General features: G+C 39.0%; 1 protein-coding gene across 1 annotated transcript in view; it reads right to left on the reverse strand.

Moving 5' to 3' along the window:
• LOC132834023 (signal-induced proliferation-associated 1-like protein 2) overlaps nucleotides 1–26,123 on the reverse strand; it is a 427,470-nt gene that overhangs the window by 69,743 nt on the left and 331,604 nt on the right. Inside the window, exons 16-17 of the mRNA XM_060852741.1 lie at nucleotides 24,790–25,009; nucleotides 15,949–16,080 (exon numbers count right to left, since the gene is read on the reverse strand). Of these exons, the coding sequence (XP_060708724.1) occupies nucleotides 15,949–16,080; nucleotides 24,790–25,009 (352 nt within the window). The remainder of the gene's footprint in view (nucleotides 1–15,948; nucleotides 16,081–24,789; nucleotides 25,010–26,123) is intronic.

A 26,123-nucleotide genomic window follows, 5' to 3' on the forward strand; every position in this document is an offset into this window, starting at 1 on the left:
GCATCCGTTGCCTTTTGAGGAAGGGAATTCCAAAGTTTCAACCTCTGAGAAAGTATTTCCTCATCTCTATCTTAAATAAGCAATCGCATATTTTTAAACTATGATCCCAAGTTCTAGATGCTCCCACAAGAGGAAGCCTACTTTTGACATCCAGCTAGTAAGTCCTCTCAGGATGTTGTGTTTTAATTAAGTCACCTCTGATTCTACTGAACTCCAGACAATACAGACCTAAGCTACATAGCCTTTCTTCATAAAGAAATCTTCTCATTCTAGACATCAGGACAGAAAATCTTCTCTGAACTGCTTTCAATACATTAACATACTTCCATAAGCATGGTGGCCAGGTTAAAAAAAAACACAGTAGTCTAGAGGTGATCTCATCAGTGCCCAGTACAACTAAAACATAACGTCCTCACTCTCTCATTCAATTCCCCTCACAATAACATACAACATTTTATTAAATTTCCTGATTACTCGCTGTACCTGCATCCTAACCTTTTGTGATTCATGCACCAGGATACCCGGATCTATCTGCCTTTCAGAGCTCTGCAACCTCTCAAATCATTTATATAATATGCTTTTTATTCCTTCTACCAAAATGGGACAATTTTGCTGTTTCCCACATTATATTCCATTTTCCAAATCATTGCCCACTCAATAACCTACCTATGTCCCTTTGCATGCTTATATTCTCTTCACAACTCACTTTTCTACCAATATGTCACCATCAAATTTAGCTACCCCACCTTTGGTCTCTTCATCCAAACTATTGTAAAAATTGTCAAAGCTTAAGTCCCAGCACCAACTGAGTGGTATACCACTCATAACATTCCGTCAGCCTGAAAATATCCCCATTTATTCCTACCTTCTGCTTCCGCTTTAGCCAGCCAATTTTTATGTTCATGCCAATATCAATAGCATATCTATTGCCAACACCATTAGCATTTATTTCCTACTATAATCTTTGATGTGGCACCTTATCAAATGCCTTCTGGAAATCTACACACAATAAATCCATCAGTTCCCCTTTACCACAGTCCAAGTTACTTCTTCAAAAAACTTCCATAAATTAATAAAATATGATTTCACTTTGACAAAACCATGTTGGCTCACTGCAAGCAGGGTCAAAAGAATCTACAATGTGGAATAAGGAGAAAGCAGAAAATTCTTACAAATAATTTGTGTTTATCTTCACAGACAAAAATACTAAAAAATCTCCCAGAAATCACAGAGCATCCAGGACCCAGTATAAATGAAGAACGGCAATATATTAATATTAATGAAAAAAGTAGCACGAGAGAAATTATTGGGACTAGAGTGAATAAATCCACTGGACCTGATGATCAGCATCCCAAAGTATTGAAAGAAGTTGCTGCGTAGATTGGCAAGTTCCAAATATAAACCCACTGTTTAAGAAAGCAGCTAGTATGTGAAATGGGGAAGTACTGATCTATTAGACTAACATCTGTCATAGACAAAATGCTAGACTCTTCTAATTAAGGATGTGCTAGTAGAACATTTCAAAAATAATAGAAGAATTGGGCATGGATTCACAAAAAGAAAATCATCTTTCACAAACCTGTTGGAGTTTTCTGAGAATAAAACTAGCAGAATAGATGAGAAGGAAGCACTGGATGTGCTATATATAGAGTTTTCAGAAGTACTTTGATAAGCTGACTCTCAAGGTCAACAAACAAGATTACGGCATATGGGATTAGCGGGAATATACTGGCATGGATGGAAACAAACAAAAAGTAGGAATGAATGTATGATTTTCAGAATGGCAAGCTATGACTGGTGAGATACCACAGTGATTAGTGCTTCAGTCCCAGCTATTCACATTTTATATTAATGATTTGGATGTGAGATTTAAATGTTAGATTTTCAAATTTGCAGATGCAAATCTAGGTGGGAGTGAGAGTTGTGAGAAGTATGGAAAGACACTTCAAGGGAATTTGCAGCGACTAAGTGACGGGACAAAATTTGGTAAACAGACCAAAATGTGGCGAAATATGAGGTTATCCGCCTTGGCAGGTGAAATAGAAGCAGAATATATTTAAGCAGTGAGAGGCTAGGAATTGGTGCTGTAGTGGACAGCGAAGCAGGTTATCTTAGAACCACAACGGGACCTTGATCAGATGGGCCAATGGGCTGAGTAATAACAGATAGAGTTTAATCTAGATAAATGTGAGGTGGTGCATTTTGGTAGGGAAAATCAGTGCAGGAATTATATACATAATGGTAAGGTCCTGAGAAGTGTGCTGAACAGAGATCTTGGTGTGCAGGTTCATAGTTCCTTGAAAGTATAGGTAGACAGGGTAGTGAAGGTGGCTTTTGGTATGCTCGCCTTAATGGTCAGTACATTGAGTGTAGGAATTGGGAGGTTATGTTGCACTGTACAGTACATTGATTCGCCACTTTTGAAATACTGTGTACAATTCTGGTCTCCTTGCTATAGGAAAGCTGTTGGGAAACTTGATAGATTTCAGAAAAGATTCACAAGCATGCTTCCAGGGTTACAGGGTTTGAGTTATAGGGAAAGTCTGAATAGACTGGGGCTGTTTTTCTTGGAGCATCAGAGGCTGAAGGTTGACTTTATAGAGGTTTACAAGAGCATGGATAGGGTGAATAGACAAGGTCTTTTCACCAGGGTAGGGGAGTCCAGAACTAGAGGGCATACGTTTAAGATGAGAGGAGAAAGATTTAAAAGGGACTTATGGGGAAAGATTTTCACACAGAGGGTAGTGCATGTATGGAATGAGCTGCCAGAGAAAGTGGTAGAGGCTGGTACAATTACAACATTTAAAAAGGATTGAGAGATATAAGGGCCAAATGTTGGCAAATGGGGCTAGATTAATTAAGATATTGGTTGGCATGGACGAGTTGAATGAAAGGGTCTGTTTCTATGCTGTACAGCTTTATGACTCCTATTATTGAATTTCAAAGGGACTTGGGTGAACTTGATCATGAGCCACTGAAAGTTAACAGCAGAGACAGCAAGAAATTAAAAATGCAAATGGCCATTTTTCTCAAGAGCATTTGAACATGAGAGGTAAAGATGCTTTACCGCAATTATATGAAACCTTGGTGAGACAACATCCAGATTTGTGTGCATAGTTTTGGTCTCCTTACACAAAGAAAGATATAATTGCCAGAGAGGGCATTGAAAGTTCATCAAATTAATTCCAGGGAAGTAGTGATTATCTTGTGAGGTAAAATTAAATAAACTGGACCTGCATTAGATGGAGTTTAGAAGAATGAGAGATGACTTAAGATGACGGAATTCTTCAAGGGCTCAACAGGACTGATGCAGGAAGGATATCTGTGCTGGTTAGGGAGAGGCAGTGCTGGGAAGAAGGAAACTCAGCCTCTGAATAAGCAGCAGGCATTCAAGACTGAGATGAAGAGGAATTTCTACATTAAGAGATAATAAAATGTCTTTGGAACTCTCTGTTCCAGGGAACTATGGAGTCTCAGTTGTTGAGCATGATCAAGACTGAGATTGATAGATTTTGAAATATGAGAAACATCGGGGATATGGTGAAAGACAAGGAAATGATGTTGAAGAAGATAATCAGTAGGCATGATGGCTCAGTGGTTAGCACTGCTGCCTCACAACACCATGGACCTGGGTTTGATTCCAGCCTCGGGCGACTGTCTGGATGGAGTTTGCACATTCTACCCGTGTCTGAGTGGATTTCCTCCGGGTGCTCCGATTTCCTCCCACAATCCAAAGATGTGCAGATTAGTTGAATTGGCCACACGAAATTGCCTATAGTGTTCAGGGATGTGTATGTTAGGAGCATTAGTCAGGGGTAAACGTAGTGTATAATAGGGTAGGGGAATGGGTCTGGGTAGGTACTGTTCGAAGGGTCAGTATGGACTTGTTAGGCCAAACGGCCTGTTTCCACACTAGAGGGATTCTATGATTTAGCCATGATTTCATTCAATGGCTGACTGTCTGACTCCTGCTCCTATCTCTTATTTTTTAGGTGGACCATAAATATAAACTCTACCATCCTGACTGATTCCAACAGACACAAATGCATTTTAATATTTGTGGGCAAAAATAATTTACCAAAATGATGAATCAAAATGATGTTACTACACAATGTTTTTAAAATTCTAAATACTTTTATGGTGTACAACAATAAGAAGAATTTAGGACCAAAACACAATAACAATGCATTCAGCTGCAACTAGCTAAAGTGATGCAGCCTTTCTTTTAAACAGAAGGATTTCTCCATAGTTTATCATAACAACAAATAAAACTGCAGACTAAAGCACAGAATGACAAAGATATTTATGAGGCCATGCCTGCAATAAACCAGAGGGATCACAGAATAACTACAAGATATGCAAAATAATGTAGATGATTAGGTTAGTTCATTTTCAGGACAACATACAACAGCCTCAACAGGACTAAGAAATCTAAATAATGCAAAAAGCACCGATCTACAAAGAGCTGCCATCATCACATCAAACATTGCAGGTCCTTACCAGACACTTCCAACCCTTCAGAAAGTACATCATGGTTGAGATTTTGCATTGTTTTGAACAAACTAGTTGAGAGACTAGTTTCAGCATTGCACTTGATACCCAGGAGCTTATTCACGATTCCAGTGATTAAGCAGATTTATTTTTTAGAATAAGATTGCTTTTAAAATTCATGGGATATAGAATCCATCTTTAGTGGTACATTTCAGTCAGCTGGGTGAATTGTTTTCTAGGCAAAACCATCAAATTGAATCAAGCTCACTTTTAAAACTTTTAAAATTAACTACAGTCAGTAATGCTTTGAAAAAAAATTGGTCCCAAACAAGTAAAACAAACTGGTTGCTCATTCCAGATCATTATCAATGAGCCCAGTGGAAAATGTTATTTTCTGTTCCTGGTGAAAGTAGGATCTGGTTTGATTCCAATGCCTCTCACAGTCAAACAGCATAGAGTTGTAGTGGTAGAGCATGGAAACAGACCCTTCGGTCCAACTAGTCTGTGCCGACCATGTTACCAAAGTAAACTCGTCCCACTTGCCTATGTTGGACCATATCTCTCCAAACCCTTCCTAGTCATGGACTTATCCAAATGTCTTTTAAATGTTGTAACTGTACCTGCATCCACCATTTCCTGTGGGAGTTCATTCCACTCATGAACAACTCTCTGTGTAAAAACGTTGCCCCTCATATCCTTTTTAATAAGGATTGACTCAGGTGCTATGGGTGGAAATAAAATTACAGGCAGGATAAACCAAATTGCAAAGATCATAAATCCAGATTTTAAGGGTGGGTCAGTCTTCTCTGTCATTTTGATTTTTAAGATGCAGCTGTCTGTAAGGTGATGGTCACTCTTTGATTTGACAGTTGAGGAGATGGACACAGGTCTTCTCTTGATTTGGTATATTCTCTCTTTGTCCCTCAAACACTGTTAGTGGGGATGGGTGTGGGGGCAGGTTGGGGTTCAGTGTGGCTGGATTATAGTAAATATCAAAAAAAAAAGGAGAGGGAAATCAAGGAAATAGGGAGAAGGAAAAGGGAGCTGAGGGGGAGGTTACAGAGTAGGGACAAAAGAGAGCTGAGGTGGCAAAAGGGAACATTGGGGATAGGGAGCAAATGTAAGAGAAAAGAAAGAGGATGAAGAGAGAACACACAAAAACAGAGTGTGCTTAAGAGAGAGAGCACAAAGAGAAAGACAGCATAAAGAAAGGAGAAAAAGATCACGAAAAGAGAGAAAAGACAGTGAAGAGAGGAGTGAGGGGAGAAAGAAACTAACAATCGTATCAGATCCAGACAGTCACCATAAATAAAGGATAGCCATTTGGACTAAATTCAGTTTAAATTGTGCCAAAATACACTCACTACTGGCACAGAAAGGAAAAAAACCAAGTTTTTTTTAACGTACTGTAATTTTCAAGTCCTGCAAGGTTTGTTACAACTACAGCTTATTTGGTTGCTGACAGTTTATTAACTCCCAGCGTCAAAGTCTAAAACAACAATATTTATGTCACCTGGGAGCTCTGAACAAGTGAAATCCAGCAGAAAATCTACACATCACATTTAACTCGAGTTTCCAATTTTTAACTTTCAATAAAGAGCATGTTTAAAAAACTCTGCATCAGTATAATGGCTCATATTCCTGCCTGCCACTTAGCAGATCAGAGTTCAATTCCCCGACTTGGAGTGGCTGATCTTTGTATGAATGGCTGTGAGCAAATCAGGGTGTGTTTTGGGACAGTCACACTGCTAGGAATGTATTTAGACCCCCAAACTGTCAGCGGGCAATAGAGAAGCAGATATCTCCACAACTCTTCCAGTTTAGTAAGTGAAGTGGCCATCCAATTTACTTTCGAAATAATTCTTTGGCTTCCACACCATTTGTAGGCAATAAGTTCCAGGTCATTACCATTTGCATAAATCTGTTTTTTCTCAACAACTCCCTCAACCGATATCTCTTGCCGAAAACCTTATATCTCGGCACGGTGGCACAGTGGTCAGCACTGCTGCCTCACAGCACCAGAGACCCGGGTTCAATTCCCGACTCAGGTGACTGACTGTGTGGAGTTTGCACGTTCTCCCCGTGTCTGCGTGGGTTTCCTCCGGGTGCTCCGGTTTCCTCCCACATCCAAAGATGTGCCGGTCAGGTGAATTGGCCATGCTAAATTGCCTGTAGTGTTAGGTAAGGGGTAAATGTAGGGTATGGGTGGGTTGCGCTTCGGTGGGTCGGTGTGGATTTGTTGGGCTGAAGGGCCTGTTTCCACACTGTAAGTAATCTAATCTAATCTAATCTATCTGTTTGCATTACTTTTACAACTAATGGGAACAATATAAAATCTCCCTTCAATTTCCTTCTTTCCAAGGAAAACCCCAGTTTTCACACCCTAACCTTAGAGTCTTTCATCTTTGGAATCATAGAACCAAAGGATCCCTACAGTATGAAAGCAGGTCCTTTGGCCTAACACATCCACACCGACCCTCTGAAAAGTAACCCAATCAGAACTACTCTCCCTCCCCTATATTCACCCCTGACTAACACACCTAACCGACACATCCCTGCAATTTAACACAGCCTATTCACCTATCGTGCACATCTTTGGATTGTGGGAGGAAACCAGAGCACCTGGAGGAAACCCATGCAGACAAGGGGAGAATGTGCAAGCTCCAAACAGATGGTCACCCCAACCTAGAATCAAACCCGGGTCCCTGGCACTGTCAGGAGTATCTGAGCAGTTGCAATTGGTGTGCAACCACTGGCAATCATCTCCACCCTTCGACCCAATGATGGAGGGAAGAAAAGCCGAAGAAGGCCGGGCCCAGTACACGACCCCAAAGAACTCCTGCAGCGATGCCCTGGAGCTGAGACAACCGATCCCGAACAACCACAACCGTGCACCGGGTACAATTCCACCCAGCAGAGAGCTCACCCTTCCAACACCCAGTGATTTCAGCCCTGTCAGGAGTACTGTTGTCTAGCATCCTCTTGTATGAAAATAAATATTAAGCACAACTGATTATTTTTGTCCCTATGCCATTTTTTAAACCAAACTGACAATGATCTTTCTATTCTATCAGCTTCAATTGTATTACCCAGCTTAATGTGGTACAATTTGAGGTAACAACAGCTAACACTGAACATATCAGTGAACAGTCCCAATCATTATAGAAGACCATCAACGATTAATTTGACTCACTCCAAGCAATACTTGAGCCATTGGCAGAACCAAATTCAAAAGAGGACTCCTTCTTCAGATGAAAAAGGAAGTCTATCATTGAATTTGCTGTATATGTAGCCTGTATATTCAGGCTTAAAAAAATGTTCATGGACATGGATGGTATGTAAAATGATAGGATATGACGCTGCAAATTGCAAGTGGCCTTCTATTTATAGAATAAGTAAGTTTATGGATGACACAGGAAAGGAAGCTGTTACGTTACAGGAGGATATAAACAGATTGTTCAGATGGCAAAATAGTAGTTGATGGAATTTCATAAATGTGAGGTGATGCACTTGGAAAGAAAGAATAACACAAGGCAATACACGATGAATGGCAAAACATTAGCAAACTTGGAGCAACAGAGGGGTCTTGGGGTGCTTGTCCACAAATCCCTGAAGGTGGCAGGACAGATTAATAGGGTGTTAAGGAGGCATGTTGGTCTTTATCAGTTGTGGCATAGATTATATGAGCGGGGAGTTCATGTTGGAGCTGTGTAGACCTTTGGTTAGGCTATAGCTAGAGTCCTGTATGCTGTTCTGGTCACCACACTATAGGAAGGATGAGACTGCAATGGAGGGAGTGCAAAGGAGAGTCACCATGAGGTTGTCTGGGATGGAGCTTTTCAGTTACAAAGAGAGGCTGGATAAACTCAGGTTGTTTTCTTTGGAGCAGGGAAGTTTGAGGGGGAACCTGAAAGATGTGTACACAATCATGATGGGCATGACAGGGTGAGTAGAAAGCAGCTGTTCCCCTTAGTCGAAAAGGGGGCATAATTTTAAAGTGAAAGGAGGTATAAAGGGATTTGAGGAAAAACTATTTAACCCATAGGGTGGTGAGGGTCTGGAGTGCACTGTCTGGGTGAGTAGTTAAAGTGAGAAACCTCACAACCTTTTGACAATATTTGGATGAGCACATGAAGTGTCATAATGTTCAAGGCCGTGGGCTTAGTGTGGGACAGTATACTAGTGTAGTAGGAGTTTCATCACTATAGATTTGATGGGCCAAGAGATCTTTCCAGTACTGTGAGATTTTATGAAAGTGGACAGGAAGTGAGGCTGGATGTGCAAAGATTTTATCTTTCTCATTTGGAAATCAGCACCTGAAAAGATCCTGCAGGTAGAAGTGTCAGCACTACTTCTAATGAGTATTAAGACTGTACAATGTATTTTTTAAATGGAATATATCATAGCAAGAAGAGCAAAACTTCAGTAAGAATTAATTTGAACTATCTGGGACTTTCCGGGTTACCTGAAAGGCTGGAATGGAACTTTTAGCAAATGTACCATGTTGTTTTGTGTGCTATACAGGCAGATCGTACCATACAAAGTGCATTAGGGTAGCAGAATGCAATGCAGAATACAGTTTTACATCCGTGGAGAGAAGAGAGAGAGAGAGAGAGAGAGAGAGATCAGAATTAACTTTTGAGAGATCCGCTTAAATATATGATAACAGCAGGAAAGAAGCTGTTCTTGAAATCTGTGCGTGTATTCAAACTTTTATATCTTTTGTCCGATGGAAGAGGGTAGAAGAGAGTACAACCAGGTTGAGAGGTTGCAAGTTGGTTTTTTTTAAATAGCTGCTCCACGAAGTTGGGTGATAAAGATTGGGTGTGTAAATGGAGAATCTAGAATGAAATAAGGTAAGTGTATTTGAACCTTTCCTTCAATAATTGTAATTGTAGGGTTGCAAGAGTTTTCAATCATGTTTCTCACCTTAAGATTTTGAAAATAAATTACAACTAAATATATGTTTTTCAAAGTAAAATTAGAGATAAAAAAGCTACATATTTGACACCTTTGTTAAGCTACAAACATTGGCTGTAGAATATTTACTTGCCTGTATCAGCTGGATATCCCTGAGGAAAGCACATTGTTAAAGTCATCCATTGTAATACTCACCCAACAACTGATTCTTACAGCTCAAGTATTTTTGACAAGATCAACTTGTTTCTTTTGATTATTTATAATATTAACATCAAAATCAAAGGTGGAAAGAAAACCACATCAGCAATTTGCTATTAAAGGTGCTCAATGAAGTTTTATTTCCAATTGTATAAGTGAAACAGGCTGCAAAATGTCATTCTTCCAGGGTAACGTGCAGAGAAAATTTCTCGATAAACAATGTTGCATGATATTTCTTACCTTTACAGAGTCTTAAATATTTACTACATTGAATAATGTCACTAAAATATCGCACAATTTACATTATAGTTTAATGGCAGTAAGTTAGAAGCATGTTAGAGTCTTACAGCATAGAAACAGGCCCTTCGGCCCAACCAGTCCATGCAGAATATAATTCCAAACTAAATTAGTCCCACCTGCCTGCTGCTGGCCCATATCCTTCCATACTTTTACGATTTATGTACTTATCGAAATAGAATCATAGAAATGTACAACACCAAAACAGACCCTTTAGTCCAACTCGCCATGCTGACCAGCTATCCTAACTCAGCCTAATCCCATTTGTCAGCACTTGGCCCATATCCCTCTAAAACCTTCCTATTCATATATCCATCCAGATGCCTTTTAAATGTTGTAATTGTACCAGCCTCCACCACTTCCTCTGGCAGCTCATTCCACACACACCCCTCAGGTCTCTTTTAATTTTTTTCTCCCTCTCACCCTAAACCCATGCCCTCTAGTTCTGGACTCCCCAAACCCAGGGAAAAGACTTGTCTATTTACCCTATCCATGCTCCTCATGATTTTATAAACCATAAAGTCACGTCTCAGCTTCCAACTCTCCAGGGAAAACAGCCCCAGTCTATTTAGCCTCTCCCTTTAGCTCAAACGCTCCAACCCTGGCAATATCCTTCTAAGTATTTTTCTGAACCCTTTCAAGTTTCACAACATCATTCCTATAGGAAGGAGACCAGAATTGCACATAGTATTCCAAAAGTGGCCTAATCATTGTCCCGTACAGTTTCCAATTCCGATACTCAATGCTCTGACCAATAAAGGAAAGCATACCAAAACGCCTTCTTCACTATCCTCTCTATCTGTGACTCCACTTTCAAGGAACTATGAACCTGCACTCCGTGATTTGCCTTTCCAAAATGCAGCACCTCACATTTATCTAAATTAAACTCCATCTGCCACTCCTCAGCCCATTGGCCCATCTGATCAAGATCCTATGTTTAAATGTTGTAATTGCACCCATATCCACCACTTCCTCAGGAAGTTCATTTGATACTCAAACCACCCATTGTAAAAAATTTGCACCTCATGTCTTTTTTAAATCTTTCTTGTCTCGCCTTTGAAATGTACCCCCTAGTCTTGAAATGCCTCATCCCAGGGAAAAGACAATTACCATTAACTCTATCTATACCTCTTATTATTTTATACACTTCTATAAGGTTGTCTCTCGATCTCTCACACTCCAGTGTAAGAAGTCCCAGCCTATTCAGCCTTTAGAATTCAAACCTTCCGCACCTGGCAACATCCCGGTAAATCTCTTCTGAACCCTCTTCAGCCTAATAATATCCTTCCATTAACTAGGTGACCAGAACGGGACATAGTGCACCAGAAAAGGCCTCACCAATGTCCTCTCCAACCTCAACATGACTTCCCAACTCCAATACTCAAAGGATTGAGCAATGAAGGCAAACATGCTAAACACATTTTTAACCACTCTATTTATATGTGACGCAAACTTCAACAGAATTATGTACCTGAACCCCTAGGTCCCTCTGTTCTACAACAGTACCTGAGCCCTCCCATTAATTGTAAAACCTTACCCTTCTCCAGATTGAACTCCATTTGCCATTTTTCAGCCATTGACCCATTTGATCAAGATCTCTTTGTAATCTTAGAAACTATCCACTATTCCACCAATTTTGGTGTTGTCTGCAAACTTACTAATCATGACTTCTACATTCTAATCGAAAAATGACAAACAAAAGAGGACCCAAAATCGATCCCTGTGGAACACTGCTGATGGCAGGACTCCAGTCCGAAAAGCAACCCATTAAACAATTATACATGCAGTTGGAAGCTCGGCGTGATTTCCATGTGATCTAAATTTACTAATTGGTTTACCATGGGGAACCTTGTTGAAGGCTTTAGTCAAGTCCAAGTAAATAACATGCCCTCATCAATCTTTTTGGGAATGTCTTAAAAAAATTCAATCAAGCCTATGAGACACAATTTTTCCTCACATACAACCATGCTATCCCTAATCAATTTTTGCTTAAATGTCCATAAATGCTATCTTTTAAAACCACCTGTTAGACTTTACCATAGCTGAAGTCAGACTCCAGTCTATAGTTCCCCAGTTTCTCCTTATAACCTTTGTCACTCTCCAACCATCAGGCACTTGTTATAGATGATGCAAATATTTCTGCAAGGGGTCTCGCAATTTCCTCTCTTACTTCCCACAATGTCTGGGATATGTTAGATCAGGTCCTGGAGATTTATCCACCTTTATATTCTCCAAGACCTTCCAAGTTTCCTCTTCTGTATTGTGAACTGCTTTTAAAACATCAAAATTTATTTCTCTGCATTTTATAGCCTCCATTTCTTTCTCCAGAGTAAAAACTGACGCAAAATATTCATTTAGTCTTTCTCCCATCTCCAATAGTTCAACATAAAGATAATCCCCCTGATCTTTAAAGGGGCCCTACTATCTCTAGTACACTCAATCTGAAATGTATTTGTAGAATATTTTTGGATTATTTTTAAATTTATCTGCTAATGCTATCTCATATCCCCTCTTTGCCTTCCTGATTTATTTCTTAAGAATGCCCCAACACTCTTCATAATGATTAAGAGATTCAATTGAATCAGGTTGTCTAAATCTAAAGTAAGATTCTCTTATTCTTGATGAGAACCTTGATATCTTTATTTATCCATTGTTCCTTAATCTTACCAGTTTTACCCTTCAGTTTAACAGGAACATAATGCCTCTGAACTCTTGTCATCACAATCTTGAAAGCCTGTTACTTGTCAGATGTTCTTTTACCTGTGAACAGTGCATTCCAATCAACTTTTGAAAGTTTGTGTCCCATATCATTAAAATTTGCTTTACTCCAATTAAAAACTTTAACTTTCATGGAAGGCATGTCCTCTTCCATAACCATTTCGAAACTAATAGTATTATGATCACTAGACCCGAAGCATTAGCCCACTTTTACTTTAGTCACCTGTCCTACCTTATTGCCAAAAAGGTCAAGTTTTGCACATTTTCTAGTAACAGCATCCAAGTATTGATAAATGAAATTTTCTTGTACACATTCAACAACTCTTCACCATCCAAATCTTTAACACACAATGGTAGCCCCAATCAATGTTTGGAAAATTAAAATTCCCCATTACTACAACCTTACTATGCTTACATATTTCTGAGATTTTTCCACATATTTATTTCTCAATTTCTCTCTAACTATCGGGGTTTCTTATTTTGAATTTCTATCCATAAATTTCCACTGGATGTTTTTCAGAAATATCTTTTCTAGTTACAGCAGAAATGTATTCTTTATCAAAAACACCACTCCCTTACTATCTTGCCTCCTTTGCTATCCTTCCTATAGCATATAAAACCCGAAACATTGAGCTGCCAGTCCTGTCCATCTCTCAGCCAAGTTTCTGCAATAGCTATGACGTCTCAATCCCATGTTTTTAAACACGCGTGAGTTCATCAGCCCTACCTGTAAGACCCCTTGCATTGAAATACATGCAATTTAGTTCTTTGTTGATTAATTTCACTTGCTGAGTGATTCATTTAACCCACATAACCTATTTTAGGCTCCTTCCTTGAGAATTACATTGCATTGTCCTTTAGCTATAATCATTGGGCAGTGTAACCCTTCACTGAGTCAGCCACATAAGAGTTAGCCTGCCAATCCTCCAGGACAGTCCTGGAATCTACTGGAATTTATGATGAATGCTTTGAACATTGCTGTGAGAAACCAAGAGAACACAAAGAATAATAAAACACAAGAGGCCTTTGGCCCTCCAAGCTTGTGCCAACACATTTTGCCCTTCCATACTAAAACTGTCTTTACTTACAGGATGCATATCCCTCCATTCTGTTCAGATTTGTATTTGTTCAGATGCTTCTTGAATGCTGTTTTTGTGTCTGTTTCTACCACCTCCTCTGGCAGCGCATTCCAGGCATTCACCAACCTCTGTGTGAAAAACCTGCCTTGCACATCTCTTTTAAACGTCCCTCCACATTGTACCTTGAACCTATGTCCCCGAGAAATTGACCCCTCCACAATGGGAAAAAGTCTCATACTTTCCATTCTATTCATGCCTTCACAAACTTATAAACTTCTATCAGCTCATCTTTCAACCTCCTGTGTTCCAGTGAAAACAAACCCAGTCTATCTAAACTTCCTTCATAGACAAAATCCCTCATATCGAGCAACATCTTGGTAAACCTTTTCTGTACCGCCTCCAAAGCATCCATTTCCTTCTGGTAGTTTGGTGACCAGAACTATACAGAATATTCCAAATGTGGCCCAACTGAAGTTCTAAAAAATTGCAGCATAACTTAACTATCCTTATATAGAGGAACCTTGATTATCCAAATGAGATTATCGGGCAATATTTCATTCGGATAACTGATTCAATGCCTCTCCACTGGGACTCAGTTTTCTCAAGTTTCCTTTCTCCTCAATCTGCCCGCCTTGCTCTCTCTGGCTGTCTCAGGATTTGTTTCAGAGCAGACACACACTTGTGTGTAAGGGACCTGCAGCATTGCTGAAGCCTCTCCCAGCTGCTGCTTCACTTCAATGGGATTGACAGAGCGAGCACTTGCGGAGTCCACTCCCCATTCAGGAAACCAGGCAGCAGCACAATGGGTCAGTAAATGTATACAACATCAATCACTTTTCCTTCATCAATCATCATGTCCTTCTCAAAAAACTCAATCAAATTAGTGAGGTACAACCTCCCCTGTACAAAAACAAGCTATTGCCAATAAGAGAAAAGAGTAGAGGCACTGAAAAGGTTTTTTTAGATGATTTTAGATTCCCTACAGTGTGGAAACAGGCCCTTTGGCTCAACCAGTCCACAGTGACCCTCCAAAGAGCAACCCATCCAGACCCGTCTCCCCTCTGACTAATGCACCTTACACTATGGGCAATTTAGCATGGCCAATTCACCTGCCCTGCACATCTTTGGATTGTAGGAGGAAACTGGAGCACCTGGAGAAAACCCACGCAGACACAGGGAATGTGCAAACTCCACACACACCGTCACCCAAGGCTGGAATCGAACCTGGGACCCCGGGCATCTTTTGTTTAATATTTATACAAAGCAGGAATATTAGTAAAAGGTGTTTGGGTTGGTGTGGTTTGAGATCTTGTGACAAAACCTTCAGGAATATATGCAATCAAATTGGCAACTCCAATGAGAGATGTTAGAAGACATAACTTTCTCCTGATGGACCAATAACATAGTCTCAAATTTTCTTTATCCAAAGATGCACTTAAGAGCAAGCTGGAAAACCACATTAGGGAGAAAAGAATAGAAGATAACAATGATAGAGTTTGACGAAGAAAGTTTTGTGAGGGGTTAGCAGTGAAGGAGATTCGTACAGGGCATATGAACCAACATAAACAAACTGGCCAAACAGCTTCTCTCTGTGTTGTTCTCTTTGCATTGTTTTGAGACTGGAATTCAATCTAAAGACATTTATTTGAGACTAGTATACTATAGAGAATGGCAGACTTCCACCTTGAAAATGCTTTTAATGATTTTGCATTTGAAATCTGTTTTACATTGGCTTCGTGTTCTAACTCAACCTTTTAATTTAAAAGCTGTGACAATGTATTGCTAAAATGTGCTCTCTAAATCAGAGTCTGCATTCAAAAAATGTAAACAATTTACACATCATCCAAAAGCACTTTCCAATCTGGACTTTAAATCCTGTAAAGTTCACCCACAAAAACAAGCTATTGCCAATAAGAGAAAAGAGTAGAGGCACTGAAAAGTTTTTTTTAGATGATTTTAGATTCCCTACAGTGTGGAAACAGGCTCTTTGGCTCAACCAGTCCACAGTGACCCTCCAAAGAGCAACCCATCCAGACCCGTTTCCCCTCTGACTAATGCACCTTACACTATGGGCAATTTAGCATGGCCAATTCACCTGCCCTGCACATCTTTGGATAAATACAGTATTTATCCACCACACTTTTGAAAATGATCAAATTTGTTTAGGCTTGTATTCATGATATTTATGTGCTAAATCTGAGATATGACCATTTCTACAAAGGTTACAGATAGCTGTTCTCTTTACCTTCAAATGCTCGTGCAGCATCTACAAGGTTTGACCAGTCTAATCCAGAAGCAGTATCTGGAAGAGGCATCAAGCCAGGATCTGTAAACCTTGACTTATCCACTAGAGATCCATCAGAGAACCAGAATTCAGCTGCAGGGAGAAAGATTTATTCTGTTATGACATGATTAAAATTTGAACTTCTATATTTTCAAAATTTTAATTACCACAGAGATTTAGTGTTTTTTTAAAACAGGCACATATCCTTGCCAGTGACAAACTGTGGCGCCAAAGACTGTATGACTTCCACAACGCTATTTGAACAGTGTTCATACAGCAAGTTGTTTTACTGCATGCTGCAGGCAATGTCAGTACTCGTTTATAAACCATCATTTTAAATAAAGTTGATACTATTTTGTCAGTAAAAGTCTATCCCATCTCAGAGCCCCTTACATGCAACAAAACACTCTGGCTCAGCATGGTTGACTCTGTACTGATTTTTGAAATGGCCCAGCAAGCCACTCAGAAGGCTCTCTGACACTTCGAGAGAAATAATAAATGTTTTGTTAGGGATGCCCAAATTTCTAGAATGAAAGAAAAAGCATACAAGCAGGAGTTTGTTATAAAATGCAGAGTTATTGATAGTGGAAATATCACTGCTGCTGTCATACTTTGAGATTTGGCCTGGAAAAAATATTATATTTTATTGTGAAATCATACGTAATAGTGTAGATTTTAGTTTCACTGAGAAATATTAGAACAAGGGGCATTAAATATTGTATTACCTTCTCACAAAGGGACAGAAAACACCTAGACGGTTAGCCACATTAGTTTGAGCCAATTGTTGATGGATTGTGAGAATTGAAATATAGAAGATCTGGACCATTCTTGGATTACAAAGTGTTTAACAGGTGACATTTTGGAATACAATACAGGTCGTTCTGCTATAATGTACGTTTTGCTAATGCCAATGCGCTGTAATGCGATTGACGAACTGGGGACACTGTTTCTAAACTGCGAACTTTCAAAATGTGTTGGCTGTATCGCAAGTATTCGCAAACATTTTAAACACTGTTTCTAAAGCGTGATTTTTCTATGGTGCAGGGTTGCACAAGAACACACCATCACATTAGAGAACTACCTGTAGTCAATGTAGAAAAAAACTGGGGCTGGTATGATGTTTAAAAATAACTAAATGACTTTTGAGAGGGGTTTTTGAGATAAGAGATTGTTTTATTACTTCAATTGCTAGACAAATTGAGGTTTAGAAGGGATCTACTGCCAAAGGATCCCTAGACTTGTAGAGAATATTTATCTGTGTGATTCAGAAACTGACTGAGATGCACTTAGAAAAGCATCTTTGACTGTATCACAGTCCATTGAAATCTCTTCTGACAGTGATGTATAAATCTCATGTCCTGTACCTGTCAACCTGCTCTGCATGTGTATTGTTCAGTGTTCCATTGACCACCTTTTTTATTTGCTTTATCAAATGACATAAGGAATGCCTGCATGTCCATTTCCTCAACTTTTGGAGGGTCTCTATAGGTGTAATGTTTTCTTGCTGAATTTTAAGTTATGGCTAGAGTTTTCATCAGAACCATTATCGCCATCATTGAATTTCAACCTATTTTGTAATGCTCTTTATTTACTGTTTGTTAGTTCTGTAAATGCCCTCCTATCACTTTTGATTTCTAAAAACGGTCAATAATGAACTTAAGATGACATATCTTTTTCTTAGTGCCTGGTCGTGTTACTAATTCTGATTAGTCTGTGTCTTTAGACTGCACACTGTTTCTTTTGTCTTAGTAAATGACCTCCTATCAACTGAGAATCTTCCAACACTGCAACTAATAGCAACATAAACTCTTGAGAGAAATGATCCACTTCTATCCTTCTAGAATATATTCTTGATCAACTTTTCCATACGTTTTCACTCATTATTGCTCCATTTTTCCACATATCAGTGCTGTGAACAGTTCCGTTGTCTTGTCCAGTCTGTCCGACAGTGTGCAAGTGTTTAGGAGAAAGGGGATATGCTTGGCTTAGTTGATAACCAGTCTATCTACTTTTAAATCACAAGCTTTTTTCTAATAAACAAGTTTTTATAGAGTTTACTGAGGAAACTTATTCAAAGTCTGTTTTGTACTAGCTATCAGTGTTAGCAATGATAAAAAAAATGGCTTTTGTGATTATATGAACATTTATATTTTTGGTACTGCTCATGGAGAAGTGGGCTGGATTTTCAGTGAAATTCATCCATCAGAGTCAAAACACAATGCAGAGGTCACTGACATATACTCGGTTTTCCCGGCTGACTTGGTGCTTCCATGCATACTGCAAAAATGGCTTCAGTTTTGTGTCTGTTTTGACATGCTGGTATGTGGAGACTAAGGAGCATTGCCAGATAAATTGTAGTTGGTTTGACTCGCAATTCGACTGCAAAATCCTTGAATATAAAGGCAGGGATGGGTTTGACATCAATCTTTCTCCTTCTTCCCTAAGAAGAAAGGAAGAGTGTGCGGTCTAAAGACATAGACTAATCAGAATTGGTACCATGACCAGGCACTAAGAAAAAGTTACATCGTCTTAAGCTCATTATTGACCATTTTTAGAAATCAAAGATGATAAGAGGGCATTTACAGAACTAACTAACAGTAAACAAAGAGCATTACAAATTAATTGACAGAGAAGATGATTCTGATGAAAACTTTAACCATAACTTAAAATTCAGTAAGAAAACAGTGAGGAAATGGACATGGAGGCATTCTTTATGTCATTTGATAAAGCAAATAAAAAAAGTGGTCAATGGAACACTGAACAATACATACGCAGAGCAGGTTGACAGGTACAGAACATGAGATTTATACATCACTATTAGAAGAGATTTCAATGGACTGTGATACAGTCGAAGATGCTTTTCTAAGTGCATCTCAGTCAGTTTCTGAATCACACAGGCAAATATTCTCTGCAACTGACAGCAAAACAATCTCATTGACAAGAAATGAAGGGATTGGTTGTGAAGCCACCTCATTTTACCCTTTTAGTTTGAACTCTTGATCAACTGGAAGTTTCCTATTTTTCCACTGATAATTACTCTGTAAAACTCTGTTGTTCTGTATCATTTGTCTGTGAGAATGCATGTGTTTAAGATTAGGGGGATATAGTTTAGGTTCGCTTGCATAGTAGCTTAATTGATGATGAGTCTCGACACATTTAAACCAAAGTTCATTTCCAACAAACAAATTTTTGAGTTTACTGAGGAAACCATAGTGGAAGTCTTTTCTATTCTAGATAACAGTGATAAAGAGAAACAAATTGTTTTTTTTTGTGATTAAACATTTTTAATTTTAGTACAAATTGAGGAGAAGCAGGACTTAATTTTTAGTGCACTACATCTGTCAGAGTTGTAACATGATGTGAGATCACTGATATATTCCAAATTCATTTGTGGCTCCATTAGGATCTGTGGGGAAACGAGGCTATAGACATATGAATAGTAGTTGGTTTGACTTGTAGTTCAACTGCCCTATTCTTGGGGATAAAGATTAGTGTGGGAGCTTGAGATCAAGCCTCTCCCTTCTTGTCTAAAAAAAATACACCAACACAGTACATAGTCCTAGTACACAGACTAATCAGAATCAGTAACAACAACAGACACTAAGAAAGATGACTGTCTTTATTGACCAATTTCAAAGGATTTCATGGTTATTTGAGGGTGTTCATGGCACTAATAAGCATTACAGGTTGAGGATGCTAGAACTACAGGGCATGGTCTGAGAATTGATTAGGGCCAGGCCATTTGGGAAAGATGTTATGATGTACTTCTATACAGGATGGTAGATGTTTAGGACTCTCTTCCACAAATGGCAGTGGATATCGGATCAATTGTTAATTTTTGAGACAGATAATACATTTGCTTAGCAGAAGTTTAATGGATATTGGCCAAAGGCAGGTATATGGAGTTAAGCCACAAATGGCCATGATCTCACTGAATGGTGGAACAGGACCGAGAGGCTGAATGGCCTAATCGTGATCCTATGTTACTAAAATGATGTGAAATTCATTGTAATCATTAGAGTCATAGAGATGTACAGCATGGAAACAGACCCTTCGGTCCAACCCGTCCACACGACCAGATATCCTAATCCAATCTAGTCCCACCTGCCAGCACCCGGCTCATATCCCTCCAAGCCCTTCCTATTCGTATATCCATCCAAATGCCTCATAAATGTTGCAATTGTACCAGCCTTCACCACAACCTCTGGCAGCTCATTCCATACATGTACCACCCTATGCGTGAAAAAGTTGCCCCTTAGGTCTCCTTTATATCTTTCCCCTCTCACCCTAAACCTATGCCCTCTAGTTCTGGACTCCCCGATCCCAGGGAAAAGACTTTGCCTCTTTACCCTATCCATGCCCCTCATAATTTTGTAAACATCTATAAGGTCACCCCTCAGCCTCCGACGCTCCAGGGAAAACAGCCCTGTTCAGCTCTCTCTATAGCTCAAATCCTCCAACCCTGGCAACATCCTTGGAAATCTTTTCTGAACCCTTTCAAGTTTCACAACATCTTTCCGATAGGAAGGAGACCAGAATTGCACGCAATATTCCAACAGTGGCCTAACCAATGTCCTGTACAGCCGCAACATGACCTCCCAACTCCTGTACTCAGTACTCTGACCTCTAAAGGAAAGCATACCAAACGCCTTCTTCACTCTCCTATCTACCTGCGTGTCCACTTTCAAGGAGCTATGAACCTGCACTCTAAGGTCTCTTTGTTCAGCAACACTCCCTAGGACCTTACCATTAAGTGTATAAGTGCTGCTAAGATTTGCTTTCCCAAAATGCAGCACCTTGCATTTATCTGAATTAAACTCCATCTCTCACTTCTCAGCCCTTGCTTTGTTCATTTACAGTGCAGCAAAAAAAAAATGATTCCATAAAGAGTTTTAGGTTTTTTAATTAGCAGATAGAAGTAGTGCAGGGTTGGTTACATGTGAACTGATTTAGTTTATGCAATGAGGGGCTTCCATTGTTAACCCTTCTAATTACACTGTTATACAAGTAAATATTGGACAGTAATGATAAATTTGTACTGTCGAGCTAGGGGCTACAGTTTAAGGTATAGGCTATGCCATTTAGGACTGAGATGAGGAGAAATTTCTTCACCCAGAATAGTGAGCCTGTGGAATTTTCTGCCACAAAAAATGATTGAAGCCAAAACATTGGATGGCTTTCAAGAAGGAGATAGATATAGTTCTTAGGGTTAAAGGGTCAAAGAGTATGGGGAGAATGTTGGAACGGGGTACTGAATTGAATGATCAGTTGTGATCATACTGACTGGCAGTGCAAGCTTGAAGGGCCATTCCTGCTCCTATTTTATAGGCATCTATTTTGTAAGGAATATGGGATTGAGTATAGGAGAGACTTTTTAAAAGAATTCTAAGGATATAGGCATCATTGGCATTGGCAGTATTTATTGCCTTTCCGCAGTTCCCCACTTGTCTTCTTAAATTGTTGAGTCCATCCTGTGAAGGCGCTCTTTGCAATTATTTTAACACAATGGAGTGCCTTGCAGGGATAATTCAAAGGGCAATTAAGAGTCAACTGAAGTGGTATGGAACTGAGTCCCATATAAATTCAGACCGGATAAGGAGGCTTTCTTTGAATAATATAAGTTCATCTGCTGGCTTTATAGTGATAATCCAACATTTATTCAGCTTTTTATTACCGATCTTTCAGTTCAACTTCTCAAATGCTGTGATGGGATTTCAACTAGTATTCTCTGGGTCTGTCCTAGATTCCGGATTACTTATTCAGGATCATTGTCGTAACCATTTAAAATTTGATTACCATATGAGATAATTTGGAATTTGTACCATGATTCTCTCAATCAAAGCCATACTTGGGAAAGGAGACAAAGCTAACAAAAAGAGTTAAGCTTTCTTCTTTATATACTGTGTGTCATGACACATCTGGACAAGTTGATTTTTAAAAAAACGCTATCCATACTAGTATCATGTATATATATCTTTTGTGTAGTACCTTACTTTATGTCTTTTCAAAATCAATGCCCTAGTTTCCCTTTTATCTACCCTATTAACTATAACCTCAAAATTCTCAAATAAAATTGTCAAACAATTTCCCTTTTGTAAAGCTTTTTTGATTTTGAATTGATTTTCTAAGTGCGTTGTTAGGATTTTCTTAAATGCACTTTCCAAATGACTGATGACAGGCTAATGATATAGAATAAATTCTCTGTTTTCTCTCTTTGTCCTTTCTTGAATGGCAAAATTGCATTTCCAACCTCACTATCTGCCAGTGCATTTTTGATCTCAGCACAGAATCAAGTCACAGAGTTATACCAATTCGTCCATGGCGATCAGACATCCTAAATTAAACCAGTCCCATATCATGCTAATCCCTTCCGATTCATGTATCCATGCAGATTCCTTTTTAAATGTTGTAATTGTAACAGCCTCCAATCTTCCTCTGTCAGCTCATTCCATACTCACACCATCCTTTGCATGAAAATGTTGCCCCTTAGGGTCCTTTTCAATCTTTCCTTTCTCACCTTAAGCCTATGCTCTCTAGTTTTGGACTCCCATACCCTTCGAAAAGGACTTTGGCAATTTAGCTTATTCATGCCCTCATGATTTTATAAACCTCTATATAAGGTCACCCCCTCAGCATCTGATGCTCCAGGAAAAAAATCATCGCCAGCCTATTCAGCCTCTCCCTATAGCTCAAACCTCCGAGCCCAGCAAAATGTTTGTAGATCTTTTCTGCATTCTTTCAATATCTTTCCTAAAGCAGGGAGACCAGAATTGATACAGTATTCCAAAAGTGGCCTAACCAATGTCCTGTATAGCTGCAACATGACATCTCAACTCCGATACTCAGTGCAAGTGTACCAAATGCCTTCTTCACTATCCTGTCTTCCTGTGACTTCACATTTAACAAACTATGAACTTGCACCCCAAGGTTTCTTTGTTCAGCAATACTCCCCAGGACCTTGCCATTAAGCAAAGATTTGCCTTACCAAAAAGCAACACCTTATATTATCAAAATTAAACTCCATCTGCTATTCCTCAGCTCATCTGATCAAGGTCCTGTTGTACTCTGAGTTAACCTTCTTCACTGTCCACTACATCACCAATTTTGGTGTTATCTGCAAATTTACTAACCATTCCTCCTACATTCAAATCAAAATCATTTGTATAAATCAGCTATCTCTTTTAGAATTCTACAGCGTAGACCATCAGGACCTGGGAATATATTGGATTTTAGTTGCTTAAGTTTTTTTCATTTGCTGATAATTATCTTAAGTTCTTCAATCTTTTCAGACCTAATGGTTATCCTCAATCTCTGTTTTGTAATTTATGTTTTGACTTTTTGGTGTTTCTGCTACTTGCCCATTCCCCATGACTTCTCCTGCACCTGTGCCTACAGGACTAGCGTTTGGCTTCTTATATATTGTAAAAGCTAAGTGAAGTACTTAGAAGTTATTTTGTTTACAACTAATTTTCTTCCCTTTTTAATCAGTATTTTGGCAGTCTTTTGCTCATTTCTAAATGTCTCCTAATTTTCAGGCTAACTGCTATTCTTTGCCACATTATTAAAGCCATTTATTTTAATTTAATGCTATCATTAGCTTCCTTGTTGATCTTATAAATACAGAATCCTACAGTGCAGAAATAGGCCATTTGGCCCACTGAGTTTGCACGGATCCTCTGAACAGCATCTCACTGAGACCCAACCCCCTACTTTTGCCCCATAATGCCGCATGGTTAATCCAACTAGTCTACATATCCCTGAACACGCCCACTCTTGTGACAATACAGGTGGAGTGCAGTGATGGTGCTCCAGTGTTATCACTGAAAGGATTAATTAGACCTGACAAATTTAAATTGCCAGTTTACGTTATAAATATAGATAAAGAAATTTATTTTTGAAATTGAACATAAAAAGTAATGGCAGGTAAAGTATATTCAAATTTACTTCGTACTGCCATTATTTCCGTTCCAGCAATCTAATGTAGTGCCTCCACTGGTGTTATTTTTTTGTTGAAAGTTTGTTAGTAATTGAATAAATGTGTCGTTTTTGGAATCCAAGTCAGTGAAATCCACAAATATTATGTCCTAAGAAAGTAATGTGCAAAATAACAAAAAGTGCTATTTCATCCTTGTTACTCACTAAATGATCCCTTATAGCTTGCACAGGAGCTATTTTTGCTATACTCTAAGCTCGAATTTATTACATCAGGCTTTTCATAAAACAAGTGTATTTTAAATATTTAGTCCAGAAAGATGAAAGGCTTTGATTTAACTATATTGATCAATATGAATGAGAATAAGATAGTTTCAGCAAACTTAAGTATTTCTCCACTTTTTGTGCAATTTAGATGTTTGTCAAAATGAATTGCTGGATACTGTGAATTACACTGCACCACAGAAAATGGTTCAGCAACAAATATTTGAAAAACTGAAATACATTGTTCCCTTTCAATTGTTACAAATTTCATATCAATTTTGAAATGAGTTGAAACTACTGATCAAACTCTCTCGCAGATCTGTGAAGCAGAACGCCCAGATAGAGATCATGACTGCTTGGAAACAAAAGATCCACTTGTCCCATCAGAAATCATTTGAAACTCTCCCAAAGTTCACAATAAAATGTACTTTTCTTGCTCTTCGCAAGCTAACACTGGTTATTTGCTCTTTGTGTTTTCAAATGCCTGGGAGTCGCTGTATTAGCTGCAGTAAATTTAGTTTAATTACAGTTTTGACAAGTACGCATCCATGAGAAAATGCCCAACTGGCTATGATGAGCAGAATGAGAAATATGCTGTTTACTCACTTCGTAGGCCAGTGGCGCTGGGGCTGAGTGAGGCACGTGGGGGTAGAGTGCAGTGGTATGGTGGAGTGGTGCTAAATAAGATGTCATTTGGCAGTGCCTGTTCAAGCACTGAACTTCGGGAGCTGTTGTAAGAAGATCCTCGCCGATTACTGCATATGCTTTCATCGGAGAGTGTGCGATACAGAGACTTCCTTGGTGATAAGTTCCCAGAAACAGAAATCTGCACAATATAGGAAAAGAGAAGACAGCAGCGTTAAACACAACCTACATATTCAAACTGAATGTTGCAAAACAGTGGCATCCAAACATGGGGTTCCGAGTGTCAAAACAGTGCTCATAATTTTGATTATTTTAAAAGCTATTTTGCATAAAATCCTACAATGTTGTACAGCAGGTCTGATGCTTAATTCTTCATTGACTAATATTGCAGAAAATGCTGACTTCAAGGTATGGCTTGCCCAAGTTAAGGATCAGCTTGTCTCACTCTCCCCTTAAAAGCAGAAGGCTTTGAGTTTATAGCCTACTTGAGAGCCAGGAATATGTAATGATAGCTAATTCGTATTGCCAACGTGAATTGTGAGCCCGAAGAATGTATTACCAGAATTAATAACTGAAACAGAGACCATGTCAACATTTAAGGATAGCTTAGAAATGCAATGAAAGGAGAATAAAGAGAGGTGGAACAGGGCAGCTTCATCTGATTAGGACTTTTGATGTGGAGAATAAACATCAGCATGGTCTGGCTTTGTACTGTAATCGCTATGTCATTCAATGAATAAGCCTTATAATACATCAGGCATTAAAGTTGGTGAGGAGTCTGGATGCTGCAATTACCAATTAAGCCACCAGGAACTGTTCATGACATTGGACTGAAAGCAAAGCTGATTATATTGTTTTGTTATGAACCCATTCATCTATGTACTGCAGTTAACATTTACAAAGTGGGCTTTTTAAGCTTATACAGAACCAGGAAAAATGTTCAGTTTACTCCCCTTTCCTACAACACTTTGGCTCTGTAATCATTTAAAAATTAATTCATCTTTAACACTTTCAATCTCTTGAAAAAGATAGTCTTCCTGAAATGTTAACTTTATTTTATTCTCCACACAGACGTTGCCTGACTTCCTCAATGTTTCCAAAATATTCAGTTCTCATTTCTTTTTCAGCTTATTCGTTATGCCTCTTACAAAACTTCCAGATGCTTACAGGTTAAGAACCAGCAAAATTCATTTTGTAGGTATCCTATGGTGGCTGTCCATAGCAAGCATGTAATGCACCACATCATTCAAACAGACCTGTAAGCCATGAAGCTCCTGTGCGATATATGAAGAGTA

This window comes from Hemiscyllium ocellatum, chromosome 3 (assembly GCF_020745735.1).
Source record: "Hemiscyllium ocellatum isolate sHemOce1 chromosome 3, sHemOce1.pat.X.cur, whole genome shotgun sequence".
NCBI lineage: Eukaryota > Metazoa > Chordata > Chondrichthyes > Orectolobiformes > Hemiscylliidae > Hemiscyllium > Hemiscyllium ocellatum.